At 39.9% G+C, this 23,590-nt stretch overlaps 1 protein-coding gene and 1 long non-coding RNA gene across 9 annotated transcripts; both read left to right on the forward strand.

Moving 5' to 3' along the window:
- On the forward strand, positions 1-23,057 carry LOC122649996. The gene is made up of 4 exons (XR_006331355.1): positions 1-11; positions 772-786; positions 21,114-21,120; positions 22,828-23,057. It is a non-coding gene; the product is annotated as an uncharacterized LOC122649996 (long non-coding RNA).
- Positions 11,540-18,023, forward strand: LOC122649995 (trithorax group protein osa-like). Of its 8 annotated transcripts, none has more exons than XM_043843282.1 (8): positions 11,540-11,671; positions 12,062-12,457; positions 12,563-12,778; positions 12,869-16,097; positions 16,236-17,105; positions 17,220-17,490; positions 17,614-17,807; positions 17,878-18,023. In XM_043843282.1, the coding sequence occupies exons 2-7, from the start codon at positions 12,251-12,253 to the stop codon at positions 17,693-17,695; spliced, it is 4,875 nt and encodes a 1,624-aa protein (XP_043699217.1). In that variant the 5' UTR covers positions 11,540-11,671; positions 12,062-12,250; the 3' UTR covers positions 17,696-17,807; positions 17,878-18,023. The 8 variants fall into 8 exon arrangements, with proteins under 8 accessions (XP_043699217.1, XP_043699214.1, XP_043699210.1 ...); XM_043843279.1 differs by having other exon boundaries at positions 12,869-13,618; positions 13,661-17,105; XM_043843275.1 differs by having other exon boundaries at positions 12,869-17,105.
- Positions 23,058-23,590: the final 533 nt, after the last annotated feature.

Consider the following 23,590-nt stretch of genomic DNA (forward strand, 5'->3'; position numbering starts at 1 on the left):
TAGCAGTTGAAGTTTCCACAATCCTAGTACTATGATTAGGTGCATAAAATCTGAATCCCTTTGACCATTAGCAGTACCAATAAAGTAACAACTAATGGTCCTAGGGTCGAGTGTTCTTTCATGTGGGTTATTATACAATCTGGCTTCAGCTGGAAGCCCCATACGTGTAAATGTCTCAAACTAGGTTTCTTTCCCGTCCATAACTCATAAGAAGTTTTAGGAACTGACTTACTGAGAACCTGATTCGAGATATACACGGCTGTCTTCAAAGCTTCGCCCCACAAAAACTTAGACAGCGATGAGTTGCTTATCATACTACGAACCATATCCTTAAAGGTACGATTACGTCTTTTTACAACTCCGTTTTGTTCAGGTATACCAAAAAGCGTATATTGGAGAGTAATATCCTTCGATTTGAGGAAACGAGCAAACGGTCCTTTAACTTGTCCTAGGTCTGTATGCCTACCATAATACTCACCTCCTCTATTTGACCTCATGGTCTTGATCTTTCTGTCCAACTTATTTTCGACTTCAGCACAAAATGTCTCAAAGACATTTATGCTTTCAGACTTTTCCTTCAACAAGTAGACGTAACAATACCGTGAGTAATCATCGATAAAGGTGATGAAATATGTTTCACCAGTAATGCAGGGGTCAAAAGGTCCACAAATATCGGTGTGAATTAATCCCAGAAGTACATCACTCCTTGTGGCGGCCACTTTATTCTTTCTAGATTGATTGCTTTTAATGCAATCTATACAAGTTCCAAAGTCAATGAAGTCTAGTGTAGGTAGCACACCTTCTTTCACTAACCCTTCCATTCTAGGTCTAGAGATATGACCTAAGCGCCTATGCCACAAGGTCAAAGAATCATCACTATTGGATTTATGCTTAGATCCAACATTCACATACAAGGTAAGTAAAGAATTTTCATAATCGGAGTTCAAATTAAATCTATAAAGACCATCATATAAATATCCAGTAAATACTAGATTATTGGCTTTATAAACTTTAAAAACATTATTCCCAAACATAAAGTCATAACCCTCAGAATCAAGTTTTGATAGAGAAACAAGATTTCTAGTAATAGAGGGGACATAGAGAGTGTCAGATAAATCTAGTTGGTATCCAATATCCATTATGAGTCTACAAGTGCCGATTGCTCAAACTTCAAACTCCATCCGGTTCCCCATGTAGATGATATTCTCACTGAGACTTGGGCTCCGGGTTGAAAGGAATCCCTGCATGGAATTCGATATATGCACAGTTGCACCAGAATCAATCCACCATGTGTTCCAAGGAACGTCAATGAGATTGGTTTGAAAACATACTAGAATAGAATTATTACCCTTCTTTTCAAACCAGGCTCGACGTTTCTGACAGTCTTTTCGAAGATGGCCCTCCTTCTTGCAGAAAAAACATTTCACTTTGCCAGAGTTTTTATTGTCAGCAGGTGGATTGGTCTTCTGCTTCTTCGGTGTAGCTTTAAAGTTCTTTCCTTTCTTACGTTTATGTGACACCATGTTGGCCACTTGACCTCCTGCCTGCTTCAATCTCTGCTCCTCCTGAACTAGCTTACTTTGAAGCGTATTCAGATCCCAGTCATTATCATTCGTGTTGCGATGGATCTTGAATGGTTCAAATTTATCAAGGAATGATTGCAGAACCATCTCAATAAGGAATGGTTCATTCATCTTCTGATTCAGCTTTTCAAGTTCTGCAGCTAAATTTGCCATTTCACAGACATGCTGGCCTATGCCACTGCTGCCATTATATTTCATGGACACTAATTTTCCCATAAGAGTGTCTGCAAGTGACTTGTCTATTGAAGCAAACCGCTTTTCAACATTTGCCAAATAGGTCTTTGCATTGTTAAACTAAGGGATCGATCCTTTAATAGTCTTGCCAATGGTCTTCTTGATGAACAAAAGGCACAGATGGTTCAATCAGGTCCATTTTTCATGAAGAACTTTCTCAGCTGTTGTACTATCATCAGTGAGATCAGCAGGTTTCGCAATTCGGAAGCAATAGTCATGATTAACGATAGCTAGGTAGTAAATCAACTCCTCGTGCCAATCCGGGTAGTTGGAGCCATTAAGGATAGGGATGGTATTAGGTACTATTATAGATGATATACCCTCTGAAATGGAATAGAATACATGCTTACTATCTGTAATGCTTTGAGTTTTAACAGTACTAGAAAAAGCAACCTATTGCATCATTACAATCTATCCTTTGGGATCAAGAAAGTAACACACTAGTGGTTCACTCAAAAGGTGTTGGAAGTCACCCATAGGACCAAAAATCTATCTACACAACCAGACAGTGATGTGTGCCTTTGGACACTCCCATCCCAACCTAACTGCTAAACTAATGATTTATCATAATGCCCTATAATTTATCTTTAATTTGATGTTATCACAGTAATGTTTGGGGTTAGCGGTTATGACCATCGCAATTATGATAAAACGTGTACCTTTGGATACTCCCTTTTAATCCTAATTGCATGATCTAATACCCTAAACTAGTTGCAATATATTTGGGATAAAATTTCATTTATATTTAAGGCTAACGGTTAGATTCAACATAGTTGAGAAAAATGTGCACCTTGGGATACTCCCACTCATCTCAACTATGTGATTGTCTTTAATGCCTTAAATTTCAAGTTTTAAAATGTCATTTCATTAATGATGTTAGGATTAATAATTTTAAGTTCAATCTCTTTGAATTTCATGACTGATCCGCTCTGGCGGCAATCAAATCACTAGTTTCTTAGTTTTATTCCTAAAATTCCAACATCTTGTCATATATGACATCAATAAATTACTAATTTTATTATTCCAAAATTTAGTGCAACTAATGTCATCAATATATTTTATCTTAAAATTCTCCTAAAATAACAAGCATGGGAGAAGACGGAATCAAAATCGGATTTAAAATGAAGACAGAATCACAGTGGAAAGGATTTTGTAATAATTCTGTCACACACAAATTTCCGTTGCTAAAGGTTCTGTTTCTATCCCTAATAACAAGTTTCTGTTGCTAATAATCATAAACAAACATAAACTAATTTAAAGAGAACATGTTTGTTTTCATAAACAGAAACAAACTTAATTTCATTTATAACATAAATAGAGTAGAAACAGAAACACAAATTCTAAGGCCATCTTTGGTATAGTTTTTATTTTTGATTTTTGCCTTAAAAAACGTTTTTGGTTGCGTTTGGTATTGTTTATGGAGCCTATTTCTATTTTAAAAAGATTGAAAAAAAACCAAAAACCAAAAATAGGTCCTGACCCATTTATGTGTTTTGGCCAAAAATCACTTTTGGTCAATTTTTCGGGGACTTTAATGAGCACGTGCTCATAACGTTAAAATTCAAAGGGTAGGAGTGTCATTTCTCATTTAATTAGAAGATCGACCCTCCTTCTTCTACTTCTACTTCTTCTCCTTCTTCTTCTTCCTCCTCCTGCTGAAACACCATTCGCCACTCCCCCATCATCTTATTTTTCTTGCACTCCACCCGCCCCCTCATCTTCTTCTTCATGTGACTCCACCTGCATTTCCTCCTCTTCTTCTTATTCTTCTTCTTCGACCCTGCACCTCCGCCCATGGAACCCTTTCTTTTATATTTTTTAGGGAAAAAAATTAACCCAATTAGAATTTAATATCAAGAAAACTGCCCCCCACCGCCATGGAGAATGATCGAGCAGCCCTTGCCGGTGCATCGGCTTGAATGAAGGGACCTTCTTGAGTTCATGAGATCATAGAAGCGGGAGCAATAGAAACCCTTTTAGGATGAAGATGGGATTCCGCTGCCAAGAAAGGATCTGAGTAGTGTCGAGAGGAAGAGGATTCAATGGCCCCAATGGGATCCAAGAATCGAGAGTCACCATCACAGCTAGTGATTGGACCCAAGAAGAAATGGGTCTTCTACCAATACAAGTAGCCAAGCAGGGGCCGAAGTCATTGAACCCCTGTTTCGTGCTCTCCAAACACATTGTTGTTTTGCCTCCAATTCCTTCTGTTAGCTTGCTTTATAGCTCTTTTTTGTTTCTTTCCGAGGGACAGTTTTTTTTTTTTCAATATCCCCCAGTCTTTCTTCAGGTAATCATGTTCTGAAGGAATAAAAGCACCCAATAATTTATTTGTTTTTCCCCCTATGGATAATCACGGGCTGTTGCAATAGGCATTGACGGGATATGTGAATCTATAGACTAGTGAAGCTCTTGTTCTCAGATGGAGAATCCTTGTTCTCATCTTTCATTAGGGCTCTGTGGATCAAATTCAAGAAACGCGCCAAAAGGGTTTCTTCTCTCTCGATCATTACTTCCATCATTCTGTCAATGCATCAGAGGTATTTCCTCTCTCTCGATCTCTCTGATGGCTTTAAATAAATTAAGAGTTTGTTGTTGTATGCTTGGTCTTCATGTTTTTCTCTGTAATTCGATTTGTAGATCATGCTATCGTTGATTCGTTGCTGATTTTACTTGAAGATCTTTGTGATTTTAAGGAAGGAGAGCTGAGAGAGTTATAAGGAAGGTGGGTGAAGCGAACATCTCTTAACCCATTTTTTCAAAAAACCATTTTGAACATAGGGATACCAAACCTATTTCTTCAAAAAAAACCATTTTATGTCTATTGGTTACCAAACCATTTTTATGTTTTGACAAAAAATGGTTTTCATTAATGATTTATGTTAAATAGGCAAAAATCAAAAAGAAAAATGATACCAAAGATAGCCTAAATAAATAGATTCAAACAAACCAGTTTCTATTTATGAACAGAAACAGAAACATAAACATAAATTAATTCATAAATTAAAACAAACAGATTCTGTTTATAACATAAATAGAAATCAGTTTAATAAACTTAAACAAGCATGTTTCTAAAGAGTGGCCAGAATATTTCAATCTCTATCAGAGTTCCAACCGCTGGCGACCGGAATTCGGTCAAGTCACTGGTTGACCCGTCGGGTCAAATTCTGGGGCAAAAAAAAATGGATCCGGGTCGGGTCCGTTTTGAATCGGTAGGTTCGGTTTGGAACTGGTTTGGTCTGGTTTGAATAGGACCGAACCAAACTGGTTCACATGATGGTCTAGTCTTAATGGGCCAAGCACTATGGGCCCTAAACTATTACTTATTATTGTTATTTTTCATAAAAAGACAGCCCATTAGTGAGCTATAGCCCACAATAGTAAAACATAACTAAATAAGTCATTTAATAGACCGAAAAGTCCAGAAACAAATCAAATAATGACACCATTATCCTTTTCTTCAATCTTAAGTTAGGAACGCATAAACCAGAACTCGTACAAGTTTTGTCTGTGAATAAACAGTTGGCTGATGAGGCCTCTATAGGTGATCGTTGGCTCTCATATTTTGGGCAAACTATGGCAGTAGTTCGGTGAACACAAATCCGGTGTCCAATTGTCCAAAAACAAACCACACAAAGTGATTCAAAGAACAATCTAACCAAAAACTCACTCTAATGGTTGGTTTCTTTAAAGAAACAAAGCGATTTAGAGCATGAGGGCTACAACCCGGGCTCTGATACCATCTGAAGGGAGTTTTTCATAAACAACCTCCCATCATTCTGATCTTTGCTCTATGCAATGAATCACTACAAATAAAGGTGTTCAACGACATACCGTTCACCGATGAAAATGAACCGATAGCTTGAGCATCTGCTGCCTTGCAATCCTTTCTTAGAGACACAACGCCACATTCTTAAAGAAGATTTGATTTCTTCCCTATGTTCCTTTCACAATGATTCTCTCTCAATGGTAATGAGAATGTTTGATGGATTAGGGAAGGACCAAATCTCCAATTTTATAACCTTAATCACTACCTCGCATTAAGGTAATGTCCAATTAGATTAGATGGGTTTCCTTACTTTCAGCCAGACACATATGGAGGGAATCTCTAATTGAATCCAAGATTGACGACAATACAAAATCAAATATTGGGTTTCCATAATGGAACCAAGTCAACAGTCATTTGGGACATAAACATAGAAATAAATCCTACATGACCTTCCCTAAAAAGATGTGGATCAAGTGTTTAGATATATACAAAGTTGCTTGGCCGAATGTTTAAAATCTAAATGATTTTTTTCTTGATGGAAACAAAAGTTAGCCTTAGTCTCGCTCAACTGTTTCTGGTTGGCTTGTTTTATTTTGATCCCAATGCATGTATAGTATAAGAGGAATTTAAGAAGATTTGATGTGAAGGGAAGGACTTCAAATGTCGTCATAGTGATGATCATGCGAGACTTAGAAGAAGCAAGTCCATTGATGTCTAGCAAAATCAATTCGATGGATGATTTGTTAATCTCAAAATATCTGGGTATTAATTTTCCTCATTCAGCTTCTCAAAGAATTATGGAAGTTCATTGGTGCAATCCTGCTTTGGGTGGGATTAAATTGAATATAGATGTTGTTCTCACTTCTTGGGGAACCTAGGCCATGCAGGAGCAGTTTGTAGCAGGGCTCCTCAAGGTTGTTTTACTCAGTATTTGGGTGTGAATCAAATTTCTTTGTTGAGTTTACTGCTTTCTTCATAGTCATCGAGTTGGGAAAAAAGAAACAAATTCAAAACCTATGGATTGAATTAGATTCATTTACTGCTCTCTTCATTGCAGCAATGGAATCACCGTAATCATTTCTTAGCATCCATCTCTTTGAAGATACCTCACTGTTATATGGAAGTTCATTCACTAGCAGATTTGTTAACTAAGAAAGAGGCAGCTTGAGTCTCATTATTGGCCTATGTACCTTTCTTTTATTTATCAAGATATCAGCTAGGATTCGCAGAAGAGATCCAAATACCAGTTTGAAGGATGATGGATGTATATTTAAGGATATATTCATATGCTTTGTCCAAGGTTATCTGCGCATGACAATGCCAAAAGTGGATCCTTTGATCAAAGGTTTGTGGTATTGTGTTCTGCACTTCTGCCGGTGGCAATGCTGAAGGTTTGTTATCCCTGGCTTCGTATGTTTGCACATTAATCCCAAACATCCATATTATTCATTTTTCTAATTTTTAATATTTAATATTCTTTTGCTGACCTTTAGGCTGCGTTTGGTAACGTTCAGAACAGCGTTTTGAACAGTTCTTTTGTTCAAAAAGAACAAAAAAACATGAAAAAGTGTTTGGCTTTGCGGTTCGTTTTTTCGTTCTTTTAGAACGAATCGGAGATTTTCATCACCAAAAGAACGTTCTTTACAGACCGTCTTCGACACGGTCTGTAAAGAACAAGAACGACAATTACATCGCGATAACGTGAAATCCCGTGATTTCGAGAAAAGAAGCCAACAGCCTCCTTGGGGGAAGAGAAGGGAATAGAAGGAACAGAGGAAGAGAAGGTACTTGCAACGACAGCCAAGGTAACCATGATCTCATCTCTCTCTCGCTTCCTCTCTCTGTCTCTCTCTCTCAATCTCTCTATCTGGCTCTCTCTGTCTCGCTTTCTCCCTCTCACTCTCTCTGTCTCGCTCGCTCTCTCTCTCTCTCTCTCTCTCTCTCTCTGTGTCTAGGTCGTCCCTGTTGTGCGAAAATCAGCGGTTAATGGGGGGTTTTTGTGTGTTATTGTGTCTCAGGAATTGGATCACCAACCCTATACTTGGAAGGATTCAGCCGAAAAGGTATAGGATTTTAGGAATTTTTTTGGTATGATTTGGGAATTTTGTATGATCTGTAATTTTAGGGATTTTTTTGGTATGATTTGAGATTATGGAATATGAATTTTGAAGAAGCCGTGTGCTTGTCTGCCATGTGAATTTAGGAGGAGATCGCACCGAAGCTTCGTTGATTATTATGAGAATCAAACATTATCTCCTGTTGCGATTACGGTGATTCTTAACCAACCACTTTGTCCACACGTCTTTCTTCTTACACGTATTCCCATCTTCCTTCCTTCCTTCTTTTCTCTCTTCTCAGTCTTTCTCTGCTTCTTTATTTCTTCACATCTTCAGAGTTTTTTTTTTTGTTCCCTCTTTCCATTCTTTTGGGTTTTCTCAGCCTTCTTTGAATCTTTTAAGACTCAACCAGTTTCATAGCTCAAAGAGTTGTCAAAACCCACTTCTCTGTCTGTTCTGCTTTACTCGAAGTCTCTTTTTTCCCCTTTCTGCAGAGTTTCTTGGGAACCTCTGTGTGTGTTTGAAAGATTATTGAAAATAGTCTATCTGGGTAGCTCCAAGAACTCTTCTACAGATTTTAAGAGTTGAGAAATAGAAGAAAAAATTATCAGTAAAAAAAAAAGAAGACTAGAAGGAAGAGGATGAAAATCCAATGTGATGTGTGTGAGAAGGCACCGGCAACTTTGACATTGAAGTTCATGAAGCAAACAAGCTTGCAAGCGAACATCAGAGGCTTCTTCTTCAGTGCCTCTCCAACAAGCTCCCTAAATGTGATATCTGCCAAGTAAATATTGCTTTACCTCCATATTTTTTATTTTCTCTAATTTTCCTCACCATTTTTGTTGTTTCCATTTATTGTTTGATTTGGTTCATTTGATATTTTTTTCTCCCTTCTTTTGATTAACTTGCTTTGGGTATTGAAGTAAATATTCTGAAGATGGTGTTAGGCAACTAGGAACTACTTTCTAATCGTTTGAAGTGTTCTTTATACCACTTTTATTCACTAAATGATAGAGATCAGAATGCTTCAAGGTACTCTGTTATCGTAGCCGCAAGGCGAAAATGACAACTTTAGTAGTTCGTTAGCTTAGGATCTATAGAGTTTCGATCGATGGAGATGTTGGTTGTATTTACATTATTCTGTGAGTAGTTTATGATGTAATTGGTATTAAAAAAAAAAAGGGAAAGGGGAAAAAGAGAGAGAGAGAGGGAAGAATGAATCAGGATTAGATATCAGAACTATATATGGTAAAAGGAATAACAAATAATGAGCCAATGAAGCACAGTTTGCTATGTTATTAAAGCTTCCATAATCTAGAGCAGAAGATAAAAGACAAAAAAGGGGGGAGTCTTGTTAGAACTGAAAATTGTGAGTCATCCATGAGTCCATTTATGGGCCCAAAAAGGGCTGGACATTCAATGGAGCCTGTTAAAGATACCTGCATGGGAGGGTAGTCTTAGCTAAGTAATTTGGGATTTAATTGTTATATTGTTTCTCTTTCCTATTATAGTTATATTTCAGTTTCCTATTGTAATTAGGTTCTAGGCTTAGCTAGGTAAGAGGTGTTAGAGTCCTATTCTTTTGTAACTCTTATTTGGCTTTCTAAATATAAAAACATGAAGGCTGGTATGATATAGACACCATCTATCATCCAACTCTCTTCCCATCTTCTCTTCTCAGTGATTGTACAACTCAGCATAGATAAACAAGATTGAAATTCAAGCAAGAACTATTGGAAACAAACAGTCGTATGGACAGTTTTGCTGTCTATATGCAGGAGCTAAAGCAGGCCAATGGATTTGAACCTGAATGTAGGAAATAATATTCTGACCTATAGAATCAATGAGAAGAACAGTGCACTACAGGGGGCTGCAGAAATCAATTCTAGTTGTAGGAAACAATAAAAGGAAATTTGTAAGTGGGATGGGCTTCGTTTGGTTACTTTGGTATATTGTAGGTACATCGTAGCATATAATTTATGGTTGAGTGTTGGTGTTTCACCTGATGGTATATTCTGCATGATGGAAAAACAGGTCTAAAGTTGAATGAAATCTATATAAAAGTGGTGTTACTGTCTGGTTAGGAAACAGTATGTTGATAAACAAAGTCCTTATCAACTTCCTTTTCTCTTTATGACTACAGAAAACACCATGCTAGTTTTGGTCAAGGCAACCCTAAGGAAAGTTCAGATTCCAATCCAATAGGCAGAATCGCATATGGACACAACCAGCAAAGTAAACTGGTGATATCTCCCAAACAAGAAATCTGATCAGATTCCAACACTATTTACTTAAGATTTGTCCATCAGATTTGAGCCAAAATTTGGGAAACCATTCTTCTCCATATAATTGACCTTCGACCAGCTTTTGGACCATATCTGAAACTTTGATTTGTTGTTATTAAATATATTTTTAAATCTGGTTTCTAAATCTATCACTGTGAAAACCATCCAAGAGAATTTGAAACAGGTCAGATTTTAATAAGATATTGATCATGAGATGTGATCTTCAGCCCAGAAGGACTTGATTAGATGATATTGATCTGGGTATGACAGGGGAGAATGGTTTAAACTTGAACTTTTGATTTTTGATCTGGGTACCCTAGGGGGGATTATCATATGATTGCCCTTTAAATTATAAGTTGATTCAACTTTCATATCCATACCTTTTCTGCCTTTACTTTTTTCCACTCACATAGGAGAAAGGGGATTGGGGAAGACAGAGAAATTACTGAGAAAGGAAGCAATGAATGGCAGGTAAGAGCAGGGCCCATCTATGTTATCTCTTAGGACCAATTTCAAAAGGTTCTGGCATTGGCACCACCATTTTTCTATTTGTACTAATTGCCTTTTCTTTGAAAAACAAAAAATTTCTTTACTTCTCATGTCCAAAATAGCTAAGTGCTTCAGTTAGTTAAGATCATTCAGTCTATGGAATCTCCTGGCTTTTTAGAATCCAAAAGAATGGAGAATATAATTTGGTTTAATTTGTTGTGTTAATTCATTGACAACTTGATGGGCCTTTAGCTCAAATTGGTAGAGCACTTGGAACATGAGCATGTTCCAAGAGGATGATGGTTCGAGTCCACCAAGGCCCTCTTTATTCAACTGTTCATAGCATAGTTAGTTATGCCACTAATCCACTCAAGAACCTAATTTTAATGACATTTTTGAAATTTGACATCTTTTTATACTTACTTTGGCTATGTTAATGAGATATTTTAATTTTATGCTAAGGTTGATAAGAGAAAAAGATTTTACAAGTCTTTTTTTGGTATAATTGACAAAAAAATAACATTATTGTAATTAATATCAAATAGGGAAGAACATATTTTACCAAACACCATTTTTGTTCTAAACAACGTTCTTGAGAACGTTATCAAACGGTCATTTTCGGTCTCAGAACGTCGTTCTAGGCCAAGAACGTAAAAGAACGTTTATAGTCAAGAACGAACGTTTTTTGTTCAGACCGTTACGAAACGCAACCTTAAGATCAAAAAATCAATTTTACGTAATCTTGTAATTTTTCCATATTGACATCAAACCCGACGGTCCGGTTACCTTCATCAGACCCAAACCAACTGGGAGATAACGTCTAGCGTAGTTCGCCGTTAGGGTATAATCACGAAAGCCTTGATCATTGAAGAGAAACAAAATCAAAGAAATTGGTCGGCCGTCATTTGCTTCAATGCTCTATAAAGCACCGTCTTTCCCCTACCTCCCCTCCTTAGATTAGCTAGCTCCGCTTCGTCTCGCGACTGAACACCCCGAAACCCCTACATTGCAGTTTGCAAAGCTCTTGTTTCTCGTTTAGATATCTTGGATCCTGGTTCGAGTCCTCATAACGGTTCCCATCGTAGAACCCTAGACCTGTAATTCTTTGAGGGTACATCTGATCTGGATCCTGGTTCGAGTCATTGTAACTGTTCCCATCGTAAGAACCCTAGACCTGTAATTCGTTGATGGTACTTGGTCTGGGGTTTAGCAAATCTGATTAAATCGCATTTAACTGCTGGAGCATAGTTACAGGTATGGTTCTACGATTACAAGTTTTTTTTTTTTAGTTTAGTGAGGAATTCAGTTTATCGATTGTATAGCCGGCCTTTTCTGTTCTAACTGATCAACTTCAGTTTAAAACCCGGAGTCCTATCTCATCAATAGAATTGAATCTGTTTTGGACAAGTTCTTCACTGCATGTTGTTGCTAATATTTCTGAACTTCATCATTCTTTATTTATTTGCTTTTTCTTGGCTTTCTTCTTAACGTTGATGTTCATTTTGTTCCCCGATTTCATGGCAAGAATCTCAAATGCTAGTCGTGACATGATAAAGAACATAATTTATTTGCTTATTTTGTAACGGTATGCCATTGTTCACTGGCCAATGGCTATTCTGTTTTTCTGTTAGTCCTTTTGTCAAGTTTTTCCTACAGGCAAGGATGGTTATTTCAGAACTTAGTAATCTGCGTAATGTGTTCAAATGAGAGCATATGGAAGTTAAGGATAGTTACTGACTCTTCTGAGTTCTGATAGGCGGGACCTCTACCATCTCATCTAGGCTGAATAATCTGATGTGCAACGGGAGGTGAACAAAAACTCCCTCTAACAATATGGGATTTGATAACGAGTGTATTCTTAACATTCAGTCTCTTGCTGGTGAATATTTCTGTCCTGTTTGTCGCTTGCTCGTCTACCCAAATGAAGCCATTCAGTCACAGTGTACTCATCTATACTGCAAGCCTTGTTTAACATATGTTGTAAGTACCACGCGTGCTTGCCCTTATGATGGCTACCTGGTCACTGAAGCGGATTCGAAGGTTTTCATCCTCTCTTGATATATTTACTGTATCAAACTGTTTACTTTTTCTGTTTGGATCTTGTCATATAATGTTGTCTTAATTTTTTTTTATCCTCTCTTGCAGCCTCTCGTGGAATCAAATAAAGCTCTTGCTGAAACCATTGGTAAAATAGTTGTTCACTGTCTCTATCACAGGAGTGGATGCACGTGGCAGGGTCCATTATCAGAATGCACATCACATTGTGCTGGATGTGCCTTTGGCAATTCTCCTGTTGTATGCAACAGGTGTGGTACCCAAATTGTGCATCGACAAGTGCAAGAACATGCACAGAACTGCCCGGTGAGTGTTGGAAGGCTTCATTTTTTGTAATATCTTTCTTGGCTGGGTGGTTCTGAGTACAATAAGATGATTATATTGGTTCAATAACAGGGTGTGCAGCCTCAATCACAGCAAGCAGAGGGTGCCCAGGATGCAACCTCTACACCAGGTGCTGCAACTGCAACTGAACAGAACCAAGCTGGTGATCCAGCAGGTGCGCTGACATCTCAAGCTCAGGCTGGCCAGTCGTCCCAGATCACTGCAGCTCCTGTGCCTGGACAAGATCAAAATCAAGCCAGTGCCAGTGCTCAACCTCAAGCTGTAGCTCAGGCTATGCCAACTCCAGAGCAGTGGTATCAGCAGCAGCAACAATACCAACAATACTATCAACAATACCCTGGATATGATATCTATCAACAACATTATGATCCATACCAACAACAAGCACAGCAGCAATATCAGCAACAACAACTACAAGCTCATCCCCCACATATAGCAGCACCGCATCCTCCCCAGGTATATTTGCAACCCCAGGCCCAACCTCAGTCTCAGCTTCAAGCTCAGGCCCAACCACCAGTGCAACCTCAGGCACAGCTTCAACCTCAACCTCTCCCACATACCCAGTCTCAACCTCATGCACAGCCCCAAGCTGTAGTGGCCGTGCAACCTCAAATGCAGGGACAGGTCAACTCTCAGCAGCAACTTCAACCAGTACAACCACCCCCCCATGGGCACCAACAGCCTCAGCCATATTCACAGGCTCAGCCTCATCCTCATCCACAGCATCATCCAGTCCAGAGTTATCCTCAGATGCAACATTCACGGCCCCATCCTCATCCTCAACCATATCTTCATCCACATTCCCAACCTCATCCTCATCCCCAGCCCCAGCCTCAACCCCAGTCCCAGTCCCAGTCCCAGCCTCAACCCCAGTCCCAGCCCCAGCCTCAAACTCAGCCACAACATCCATCAGTCCATGCAGTGACAGGCCACCAATCTTATCCACAACAGCAGCCTCACCAACAATTGCTGCCCGGTGCCCCACAACATCCTGGTTACATGCACCCTCAGCAGCAAGGTGTGACACACCAACCACAACATCCTGTTCAAATGCAGAGTCAGTTCCCTCATCAACAACCATCACAAATTCGTCCACCTCAATCTCATGGTCCAGTGCAACAGCCACAGCAGCCGCAACAGCCAGCCATGTTGCCTCAGCAGGGTCAGCATCCAAACATTCCCCCTGTGCAACAGCCACAACATTCTCTTGCTAGCCAACCGTTGCATCAGCACCCTGGTATGCTCCCACCCCAACAACAAACTCCTGTGCTTCAGCAACAGGTGCAACAGTTCCATCAGCAGGCCCCTGGGCATTCACATCCATTCCCTGGGCAAACACCTGGCTTGCTCCACAATCAGGCCCATCAACAAGGTCCTTTGATGCAGCAGCAGCACCCCATACAGTCTCATTTGCGCCCTCTGCAGCAACACGCTTATGGCAATCCTCAGTTGCAGCAGAATGTTCCACTGGGACAGGGCTTACAAGTCCAGCCATCTCAAAATCTTACTGGAAGGCCTATGATGCCAAATCATGGGGTGTCACAACAGCCATTTCCACAGTCTCCTGGAGGACCTGCAGGAATGGGTTATGTCAAGCCGATGCTGCCTGGTCCACCTGGTCCGAATCAACCATCTCAAAATCAAAATTATCCATCAAGGACAGGCATTCGTCCACAATCATCTTCTGAACAACTGCATGGTTACATTCAACAGCCTGCATTTTCACAATCTGGCAGTCTGAATGCCCCCTTTCCTGCTTTGCCCACAGCACAGTCTGGGACAAACATTCCAGCAGCTGCTGCGCGAATCACATCTAAGCCAACATCTTTTGATAACCCAAATGATTCCATGCCTGAGAGAAGTACGAATGAGCTTGAAAATGAAACAGCATCTCTCAAAACTAGTGGAAAGGAGGGAAATGGTTCAATTACCTCATTATCTCAAGATGTTGATGCATCTGAGCTTAAGGTTCCCAAGGAAAGTGATTCCAAACCGGTGGTTGATGAAGAGAAGCTTGTTGATAAAGATGAAGATAAGAACAACCAGTCTGATTTTTCTGTTAAAGAGATTCTGGGCTCTTCACAGACTCTGGGAAAAGACCCTGAATCAATGTTGCAGGAAGATGCATCCGAGGAACCTGTAATTAAACAGATAGTGAAGGAAGAAGCTGGTGAGAAGTCATCAGAGCTTTCTCCAGGTGGGGCTAAGAGCCATGAGGATGTTCATAGTGGTCCCAAGGAGAATTCCTTGTTGGAAACTAAGGAAATTCATAATGCACCTAAAATGGAGATGACTGAAGGACAGGATGTGAACATGCCAAAGAGCGGAGCAGATGAACGTGGAGCTGCACAGTCGTTTCCTGCTGGTGAAAGAGGCAACTCGCTGATTCTTCCTCACCATGGCTATCAGGATAGAAATTTGCCCCAAGCCAATTTTGGTCGGCCTGCTTCTAGCCAACAGCCAATGCATTATGGAGCTCCTCCTTACCAGCAAGGACCACCTGCTCCGGACCGAATGTTACCATCAACAGTGCCTCCACATCAAATGCATTTGCCAGGGCCGCCTCCGGTTCAAATGAGGCCTCAAGGGTATAACTCCCATTTACATTTACCACAGCAAGTTCAGCCATCAATTCCACCTGAACATTTCCAGCAACCAATAGTGGAGCAGCCTCATGGTACTTTCCATGCTGCAGGCCCAGGCTCCTCAGCATTATTTGGGAGGGGCCCAGCTCATCTGGGTCCTCCCCAGAAAGGTCTTGAACCACAATCTCTGGTTCTTCAAGGGTATCACAATCAAGGTATTGTTCCCCAAACCCATACCGGAGGTCCCAGAATTTCTCAAGTTGAGTCCATGAGAGGACCCCCATTGGGTGGGCCAACACCTGGGGCATTTGATTCACATGGAGCGATGATGGTGAGAGGTCCTCCACCTGGTATTGAAGGTCAGATGGGTCCGCCACGCCCTAGTAAACCTTTTGGGGCTGAAATGCATATGAATAAGAGGCCTGGCCAGTTTGATGGTAGACAACCCGAGTCAAATATGTCTGGACCTGCAGAACATGTTCCGTTTGGACAGGCGTCTATCCAATCTAATGCGATGAAAATGAATGGAGTCCCAGGAAAGGGTGTGGCTGCTGGCATACAGGACCCATCATTTCCACATGGTATGCAAGAGGAAAGGTTCAAACCATTGTCAGATGAGAGATATAAACGGCTGCCCGAGGAAGGCTTCAATCAACAATCAGATGAGCGCTTCAAGCCTTTTGCAATGGAACCAGGTAGGCGCATGATTGATCGAAGAGAGTTTGAGGAAGATCTCAAGCAGTTTCCGAGGCCAGCTCATCTAGATGAGTCTGGTCCTAAGTTTGAAAGTTATTTTCCCTCATCAAGGCCTCATGGATTTGGCATGGATGCAGCGCCTAGGCCCCTCGATAGGGCACCTGTTTTTGGTCGTGATTCTGGATCCAAATTAGACGCTGCTACTTCAAGATTGTTGCCTCCCTATCAACCTGGTGGTTCGTCCACACATCCTTTGGATTCAGAAGAAAGAGCTAGGCCAGCTGGTCTTCATGATGATAACATTGGAAGGAAGGTGGATCCTGCTGGAGCTCACTCAGATTTCCTTAGATCTATCTCTGAATTAGGTCGGCATCGTGTGGATGCTATGGGACCTCCAAGAAGTCCTGGCAGAGAATACCCTAGCATTCCCTCAAGCAGGTTTGGAGGCATTTCTGCTGGTATTCCATTGGGTACTCAGTCACACCTGGAGAATATTGACGACCGAGAATCACGTGTTTTTGGTGAAAGATCTAAGCCTTTCAATCTTCCTTCAGATTCAGTTGGTGGTGCATTTCATGATAGTAGGTTTCCCATGTTGCCTGGTCATTTGCGAAGAGGTGACTCCAATGGTCCTGGGAATCTGCGAATTGGTGAGCATATTGGATCTGGTGCACTGCCTGTCCATTTAAGGAGTGGTGATGTGGTTGGTTCAGAAATTCTACCCGGTCATTTGCGGAACCGTGAACCTTTTGTACCTGGCAGTTTAAGTCATTTGCGGGGAGGTGAACCTTTGGGTCCACGTAACTTGCATGGCCATTTGAGGATGAGTGACCCAGCTGGTTTTGGTGCTTTCCCCAGCCATTTACGTATTAATGAGTTGTCTGGGCCTGGGAATTTGCCTTCGCATCTTCGAATGGGAGAATCAATTGGCGGACGCCTTAGTGAACCTGGACGTGTGGGCAGTTTCCCTATTCAAGGATTTCCAAATGATCATGGATTTTTTCCTGTAAGTGTCATATTCAGATATTAATGTCTTCTTTTATGTTAGACCTTTCTTCTGTTCATTTGTTTTGTTTGTTTCCACCTGGGGTTGGGGCTTCATGGAGACATAAATGGTGCATGAATATGTGTATATGGTTTACATTTTCTTTGTATGCGCTCAGCTGTCTTTTGTCACTTCTATTCATCATTGTCAACTCTTCAGGGTGACATGGAGTCCTTTGATCATTCAAGAAAGAGGAAGCCTGGAAGTGTGGGATGGTGCCGTATATGTAAAATTGATTGTGAAACAGTGGAAGGTCTGGAATTGCATTCCCAAACGAGAGAACATCAAAAGGTGGCCATGGATATGGTCCTGAGCATCAAGCAGGACAACGCCAAGAAACAGAAATTGTAGGTTATTTTTGGTTTTTCTCTGTAATAATGTTGAATTTTGCTACTACCAGCATACTCTTATACCGTCATCTTGAGGAATATCATCCTTGTTTAACTGTGTGGTTTTGCTTCGACTTGTAGATCTTCGGATGACCATGCAGTTGAAGATGCAAGCAACAAGTCAAGGAAGGCCAATTTTGAGGGTCGTGGTAATAGGCATTAAGTTGAAGAATGCTACTGCAATTTTGATCAAACTGTCGATGTTGGAGGGAACGTGATTGGTTGCTGAATGGAAGTCAATTTTTTTTTCTTCAGTAATTTTGCATCGGAGACATGTAGGTGATTAATCCTTCTATATCTGCTTTTTTGCTTTCGGGGTGGTTTATGCTAGTTTCGTTGTTTCAGGTTGCTGCCCTGTTTAATGGAGATGGTTCTTTGGAACTGAAGTTTCTGTGACAAGTTAAGTTTGTTTATAATTGTGACTTCTTTAGCTTGCAAGGGAATAGTTTATACCAACATTATCCTTAATTTGAGCTGTGGTTCTACTATAATTTATTATGTGTTCAAACCTATCTTTTCAATTAGCATTTTCACTTTAGTTGAGTGGAATTAAATGCCTGTCTGGGCTTTATAATCTCTGTTTTCTTCATACTTATCAAGTCTTTTCCTGGCATGTTCTTTGCCCTAATCAGAGCCCTAGTTATATGTGCATATTCTTGCTGATTCATTTGGTCTTTGTTGAATTTCGCTTACTTCATTGTGTCTTTGTTTCTACTGTTTGACCTGATGGTTGGACAGATTTTCATATATAATTTGAAAATGGAACAGTTTTTCGTTCGAAGACTTGTTCTGCTTGGAGGTTTGTGTTTAGGTTTACTCAGGTTGTGATGTTCCTGTTTCCTTTGTATTGTGGAGCTTGTTATACTTCTCATGGTACGTCAGGCAAGCCCTTTTCGGTTTCCCCAGCTATGCCTTCCTTTTTCAGGTAGAATGTATTTGGGTATCCAGCTTTGTTGAAACTTGGAGAACCTTGTGGGATGAATCCGATACTTCATTTGGGTTATAATATGTTCAAAGTGGTTATGAATGTGAGAAGCACCAGGAATTTCTGCCTGGAGAAGCATTTGGCATTAACTCAATGGCCATTTGGTGGAAGTGGCCTTTCTTGAATATCTTGTTGAAGATGCAAGCAAACTTTAGTCTTAGAAAACTTGGGAGTTTTGCTGTTTACATTAACGTAATTGTCCTTTGCCTATCCAAACCAAGACTGATCAAAATTGTGAATATGGGTATATATGATACGTAATAATGTGTTGTTTTGTGCGTAATTAGTGGATTTTGATTAATAAATTGGAACAGTTTGTCGGTAATAAATGGCAAAGAGTTGCTAGACAAGTAAGAGGGGGAGTAGAATCCCAATTGGAATTAATATTCATTTCAAATCATAATTAAACAGTACATGTAGTTAGTGATATGTAGAAAATAGAACTAATTCTTAAGCATTGAAATGAAGAATTGTTACTTGATAATTTGGTGTAATTGGAGATGGTCAAGAGGACTTGGAAGGGGGGCTGTAATATTGGAGCATTGTTATATAAACATTTATGATATACAGACCTGGGAACGCCATTCTAGTTTTTTTGTCTAGATAGATTGTTTTGCTTTGGCTTTAAATTTTGTCCATGTTGTATCATGTGATGTTGGTGCTCCAAAGTTCTCAAGTGGTGTGAGAATGAATGCACTTCAATTTGCTTGTGTACTCACATCATCGAGTTATATTTCAATTTGCTCTTCTTTTTTTCTAAGGGTATTTTTTTTCTGATTTTTGTGATCCAGCCTCAGGTCAGGTCAGGTCTGATTTGTTTTGGTACTTCTTTTTAGTTTGCTCAGTTTTCTGTTTTATGTGTTTCTGGTTTTGTTAACTTGGAGGTTAATTAAGAGTCCAAAATGTGCATTGAACATGGGTTGTACAACCTAGTATCTTGTACAGCTTAGTATTGTTTTCAAGCTGTTGTTTCAGAAAATAATCTTGGTTTGCTACTGTTGATTTTTGAGTTTTTGAAGCATTTGTGTTGCTGAAGTATTTCCACATTTCATATGAAAGTATGGTAGTTTTTGGATGAAAAATGTTGTTTTGGTTGAAGTGCTACCAAAAACTGGAGTTCTTTATTGAAGCTAGTGGAAATTGTGGCGGTTCTAGTGACTGGAAATAGGCTGACCGACCTAAGTCGGATATTACAGCTGAGTATTTACTATTAGAATAATGTCCTTGTGTCCCACAGTGCTTCTGGGTTCATATTGTCATAACAACAAAGTGAACTTTTATTTAATCTTGAGAAGGGGCTTGACAAGGAGATGCTTTATTTTCAGTTCTCTATTTACATCTTTATGCGATACACGTGGATCCTCAAATATCATATAATCTGAGTTAGACCTCAGTGTTCGCTATCAATATATATTTATGTGTGGAGACATCCATATTGAAGGCACAAATCTGTGGAAGCTTCTTTTAGAATTATCTTAGATCCATGAAATATATCAACAAACATCATACCTGCTGTTCAGGGAAAATTATGTTAGATTTCTAGTACTTCTCTATATCATAGCACACAAAACATAGTGATTACTCGTTTTAAAAGGTTTGGTGTGCCAGACTAGCAAACTGCCATCCTCATTCTTGGCCTATATTTACTCAAAACTTCCTTACCCTAAACTCTTTTTTTTATCCTCCCAGAAAGGCAAACTTCACCCCCATTTCTCCCCTGGTACTTTAAAATACCTAAATTTCCCCTCCAGCTCCTCCTATACTATCCTCTGCCTCCTGCTGTGAACTCTGCCATGATCTTCCGCAGAAGAAATGGTCAAAAACATCCTGAACCAAGAGAATGCTCAAATTGATTTTCATTGTAGGGAAAGGTGGTGTCTGAAAAATGACTTGTAGTCGATCCTCTCCATCCTTCTCTCAAAGGTTCAATCCTCTGTTTTGATCATCTTCACTGACCCGGCTCATAATCTCAGTGAGTTTCAACAACACTTCATCAATACTCCCACTTGGTCAATGGATTCTCGAATCTCTATGCCTTGGTGTCGGTTCAATTCTCCTAAAATAGCTCCTTCCTAATGTATTTGGATTGCCTTGTTATGACTCTTATCTACTTTCCTGTTAGGCTATCTGAACTATTCTTCTTCCCAGAAGGTTTATTCTTTAGGCAATGGAGAGGAGAATATCCCAGCAAGGCAGTGCTTCGTCAGACTTTGTTGATGGCAGCAGAGCTAGCTCTATATTTGCCAATGCTGCAAAAGCTGGGCTGGTAGGGTATACTATACTTTTAAATGTTAATTCACTGTGTCTGCAAGTGTTCGGTGGTTTAGAAATTTTACTTCCTTAAGAGGTTCACTTAGGTTACAAGAAGATGGCACATTTACTGGTTTTTAGTATTCCAAAATTGTTTCTTGGAGTGTTCCTCTTCCGAGTCATGCATGAGAAGAAAGAGTGGACACACAAGTGACACAATGATGAAGTGGCTCGATTTGTTCTTTCTGAGTTTGAATTGGTAGAGTTTGGCTGATCAGATCAGCATGCTCGTGATAGGCTCACAAAGGGAACACAAGAAAAAATAAAAAACGTAAAAATAGTGAAGATAAGAAGTATCATAGGTGTGAAGAAAAGGGTATTCGCTATTGGCTCATGTCTGCTTGAGTAATGCAAAGATTGCAAACATTGGTGAGAATCCAATTTCCCGAAGGTTCATCCACTGAGGGTAAGGGCGGGCCTAGGATCAGGCTGGAAGGCGTAGTCAATGAACAATGGGGAACTAATCAGAAATCAGTTCGTCCAAGTGATCACCCTTATTTATCCTCTGGAGGTTATCCACAAGCTAACAACTGCATGAGGAAAACCTCGTACATCAAGGTCTCCAACAAAGCCACTACTTTCTTCTCCGTCGCTACCGTGCACTAAATTGATGGTGATAGCACCTCAGCCAGGGGGGAGGAATCGGTTGAAGCTCATTGGAATATCGCAGAAGTTGTTTCCGGTGAGGTTGAGGTGGTGAAGATCTAGGATGTCGGAGAGGGAAGAGGGGAGGGGACCCACATGAAGGTTCTGGGAGAGGTTGAGATGCTGGAATTCGACATGAAGGATCTCTTTAGGGAGGGACGAGTTGATGGAGTTGTTGAAGTGGGAAATAAAGGAGATTGTTATGGTGGTGGCAGAAGATGGTACAGAAGGGTCCGACAATGTTGATGCTGGACAGGTCAATTGAGTTTTCACTGAGTCAGTGATGGAGTAGCATTTGATGCCTTTCCAGTGACATGGGGTCTTGTCTCCGTTCCAGTTGAAGAGTGCTCTGTCTGGGTTGTCAAAGCCTTGCTTGACTTGTTGCAGGATGCTGCAGGAGATGGCAGTCGAGCTCATGACGAGAGGCAGAGGATGGTAGGAGGGGGATGAAGGAGGGGAAATTTAGGGATTTTAAAATACTAGGTGATAAAGAGAGGTGGAAGTTTGCTTTTCTGTGGGCATCAGAAAAAAGTTTGGATTAGGGTAGTAAATTTAGGCTAACTGAAGGTTAGTGGTAGTGATTCTTCCTTCTTTCATGGGTGTTGATGTATTGTTGCCAAGCATTTGTACATAGTGTACAAATAGAAAATTATGTAGATGTTTACACCTTAATTTGGAACAGGATATACAGTTATAAAACCTTTTCTGTTTAGGAGTACTCAACGTGTTTCCATACATTTCTGAATAGAAACTATGGATGTTTTTCACACTTTTTTTTTAATAAATAAAACAAATAACTGTATGAATGCTCGTGTTTCTTTACATTTAATTAATAGAAGAAACTATGCATGTTTCTTCAGATGCACATTTTGTTTTTTTCTCGTGTGAATATTCTTATGAAGTAAACAAGTCAATGCATTATATAGTTCTGTGAGCAGAATTCTCACATAGGAAAGATGGGCCTTGATGCATGCAGGGGATAATGGGCCCAACCAATCTGTTTGATGGCTTAGAGATTCAGAACGGAGGATCTGAAGTCATTTCTGCTCAGTTGCTTAAATTGCATGATACGAGATTTGGAAAAATGATTAAGCCATCAACTTAATTGTCAAAGGAAGCACTGACTAACAGAGATAACTGTGTAATAGGTATACAAAATTCCAGATGTAAATATGTGAACGAAACCTAGAAGCTGCCACCTAATATGTTGACCCTTTCTTTTCCCCCTTCTAGATACCTAAGATGTCAACCTTTGTCCTATCACAGACTAAATGACAGCAAAGAATATAATTCAGAAGCAAACACAAGCTTTAAGTAAAGGAAAGAAGAAAATCAGCAGTTAGAAGAAGAAACAGATGGTATGTTGAATTAGATTTAATGAAGGAATGAATATCCTGGGAAAATGAACGAAGCAGAAATAACAGAAATTCTATAGAATGAACTGAAGAGAATCTAGGAAAGAACAGGGCTGCCAGATAATGGACATAGATTAAAGTTCAAGGTCTTACCACAAAGAAAAGAGAGCTTTCCTTGTCTGTACAGTAAAACCTTTTTATTGTATATCTAAACAATAACCCAGGTGTACCCCTACATTAGTACTTATTTGGGCCTGGATTGAGGCCCAACTGCTGGTACTTTGGCCTGGGTTGCAGTATGGATCTACCTTCTCCATCCAATTAAGGGCTTCTTCTTCAGGTCTCTTTTACTGGTTGATAACTCTGTTCATAACTTCAGGCCTCTCTTATTGCCAATTCTACCTTTTGCTCCGGCTCTGGTCTTCTAGTATGGAACCAAAATAAGTTTTTTCCCTGTTTTATCCTTTTACATTATCAAGACCAGCTTGATTTACCTCTTTTTACATCATCAATGTCAAGCTCAGTTACATTCACATACTGGTTTTCAAAAGTGTTAAGCTTGCAGAAATATATCTGCTATTCATTGACGACCAAGTCATGAGTAGTTCCCATGTAAACTTTCTTAAGTTGCCATTACTAGAGTCACTAGACTAGTGCATTTGCCGGCATGCAATAGTCATTTATATGACATGTACACCAAACAGATGTAGTTTAATAAAGAACACTGATCTGGTTATGGGACACATGGATAGTGCTGATCTAA

The sequence above is a fragment of the Telopea speciosissima genome, chromosome 2 (assembly GCF_018873765.1).
Source record: "Telopea speciosissima isolate NSW1024214 ecotype Mountain lineage chromosome 2, Tspe_v1, whole genome shotgun sequence".
Lineage (NCBI taxonomy): Eukaryota > Viridiplantae > Streptophyta > Magnoliopsida > Proteales > Proteaceae > Telopea > Telopea speciosissima.

Excerpts from the sequence above, each read along its gene's own strand:
- LOC122649995 (XM_043843276.1), top strand. The coding sequence starts at position 12,251 with ATGGGATTTGATAACGAGTGTATTCTTAACATTCAGTCTCTTGCTGGT. Across the intron at positions 12,779-12,868 it reads AACATGCACAGAACTGCCCG|GGTGTGCAGCCTCAATCACA; the intron begins GTGAGTGTTGGA and ends GTTCAATAACAG. Across the intron at positions 17,106-17,219 it reads TGATCATGGATTTTTTCCTG|GAATATGTGTATATGGTTTA; the intron begins TAAGTGTCATAT and ends TAAATGGTGCAT.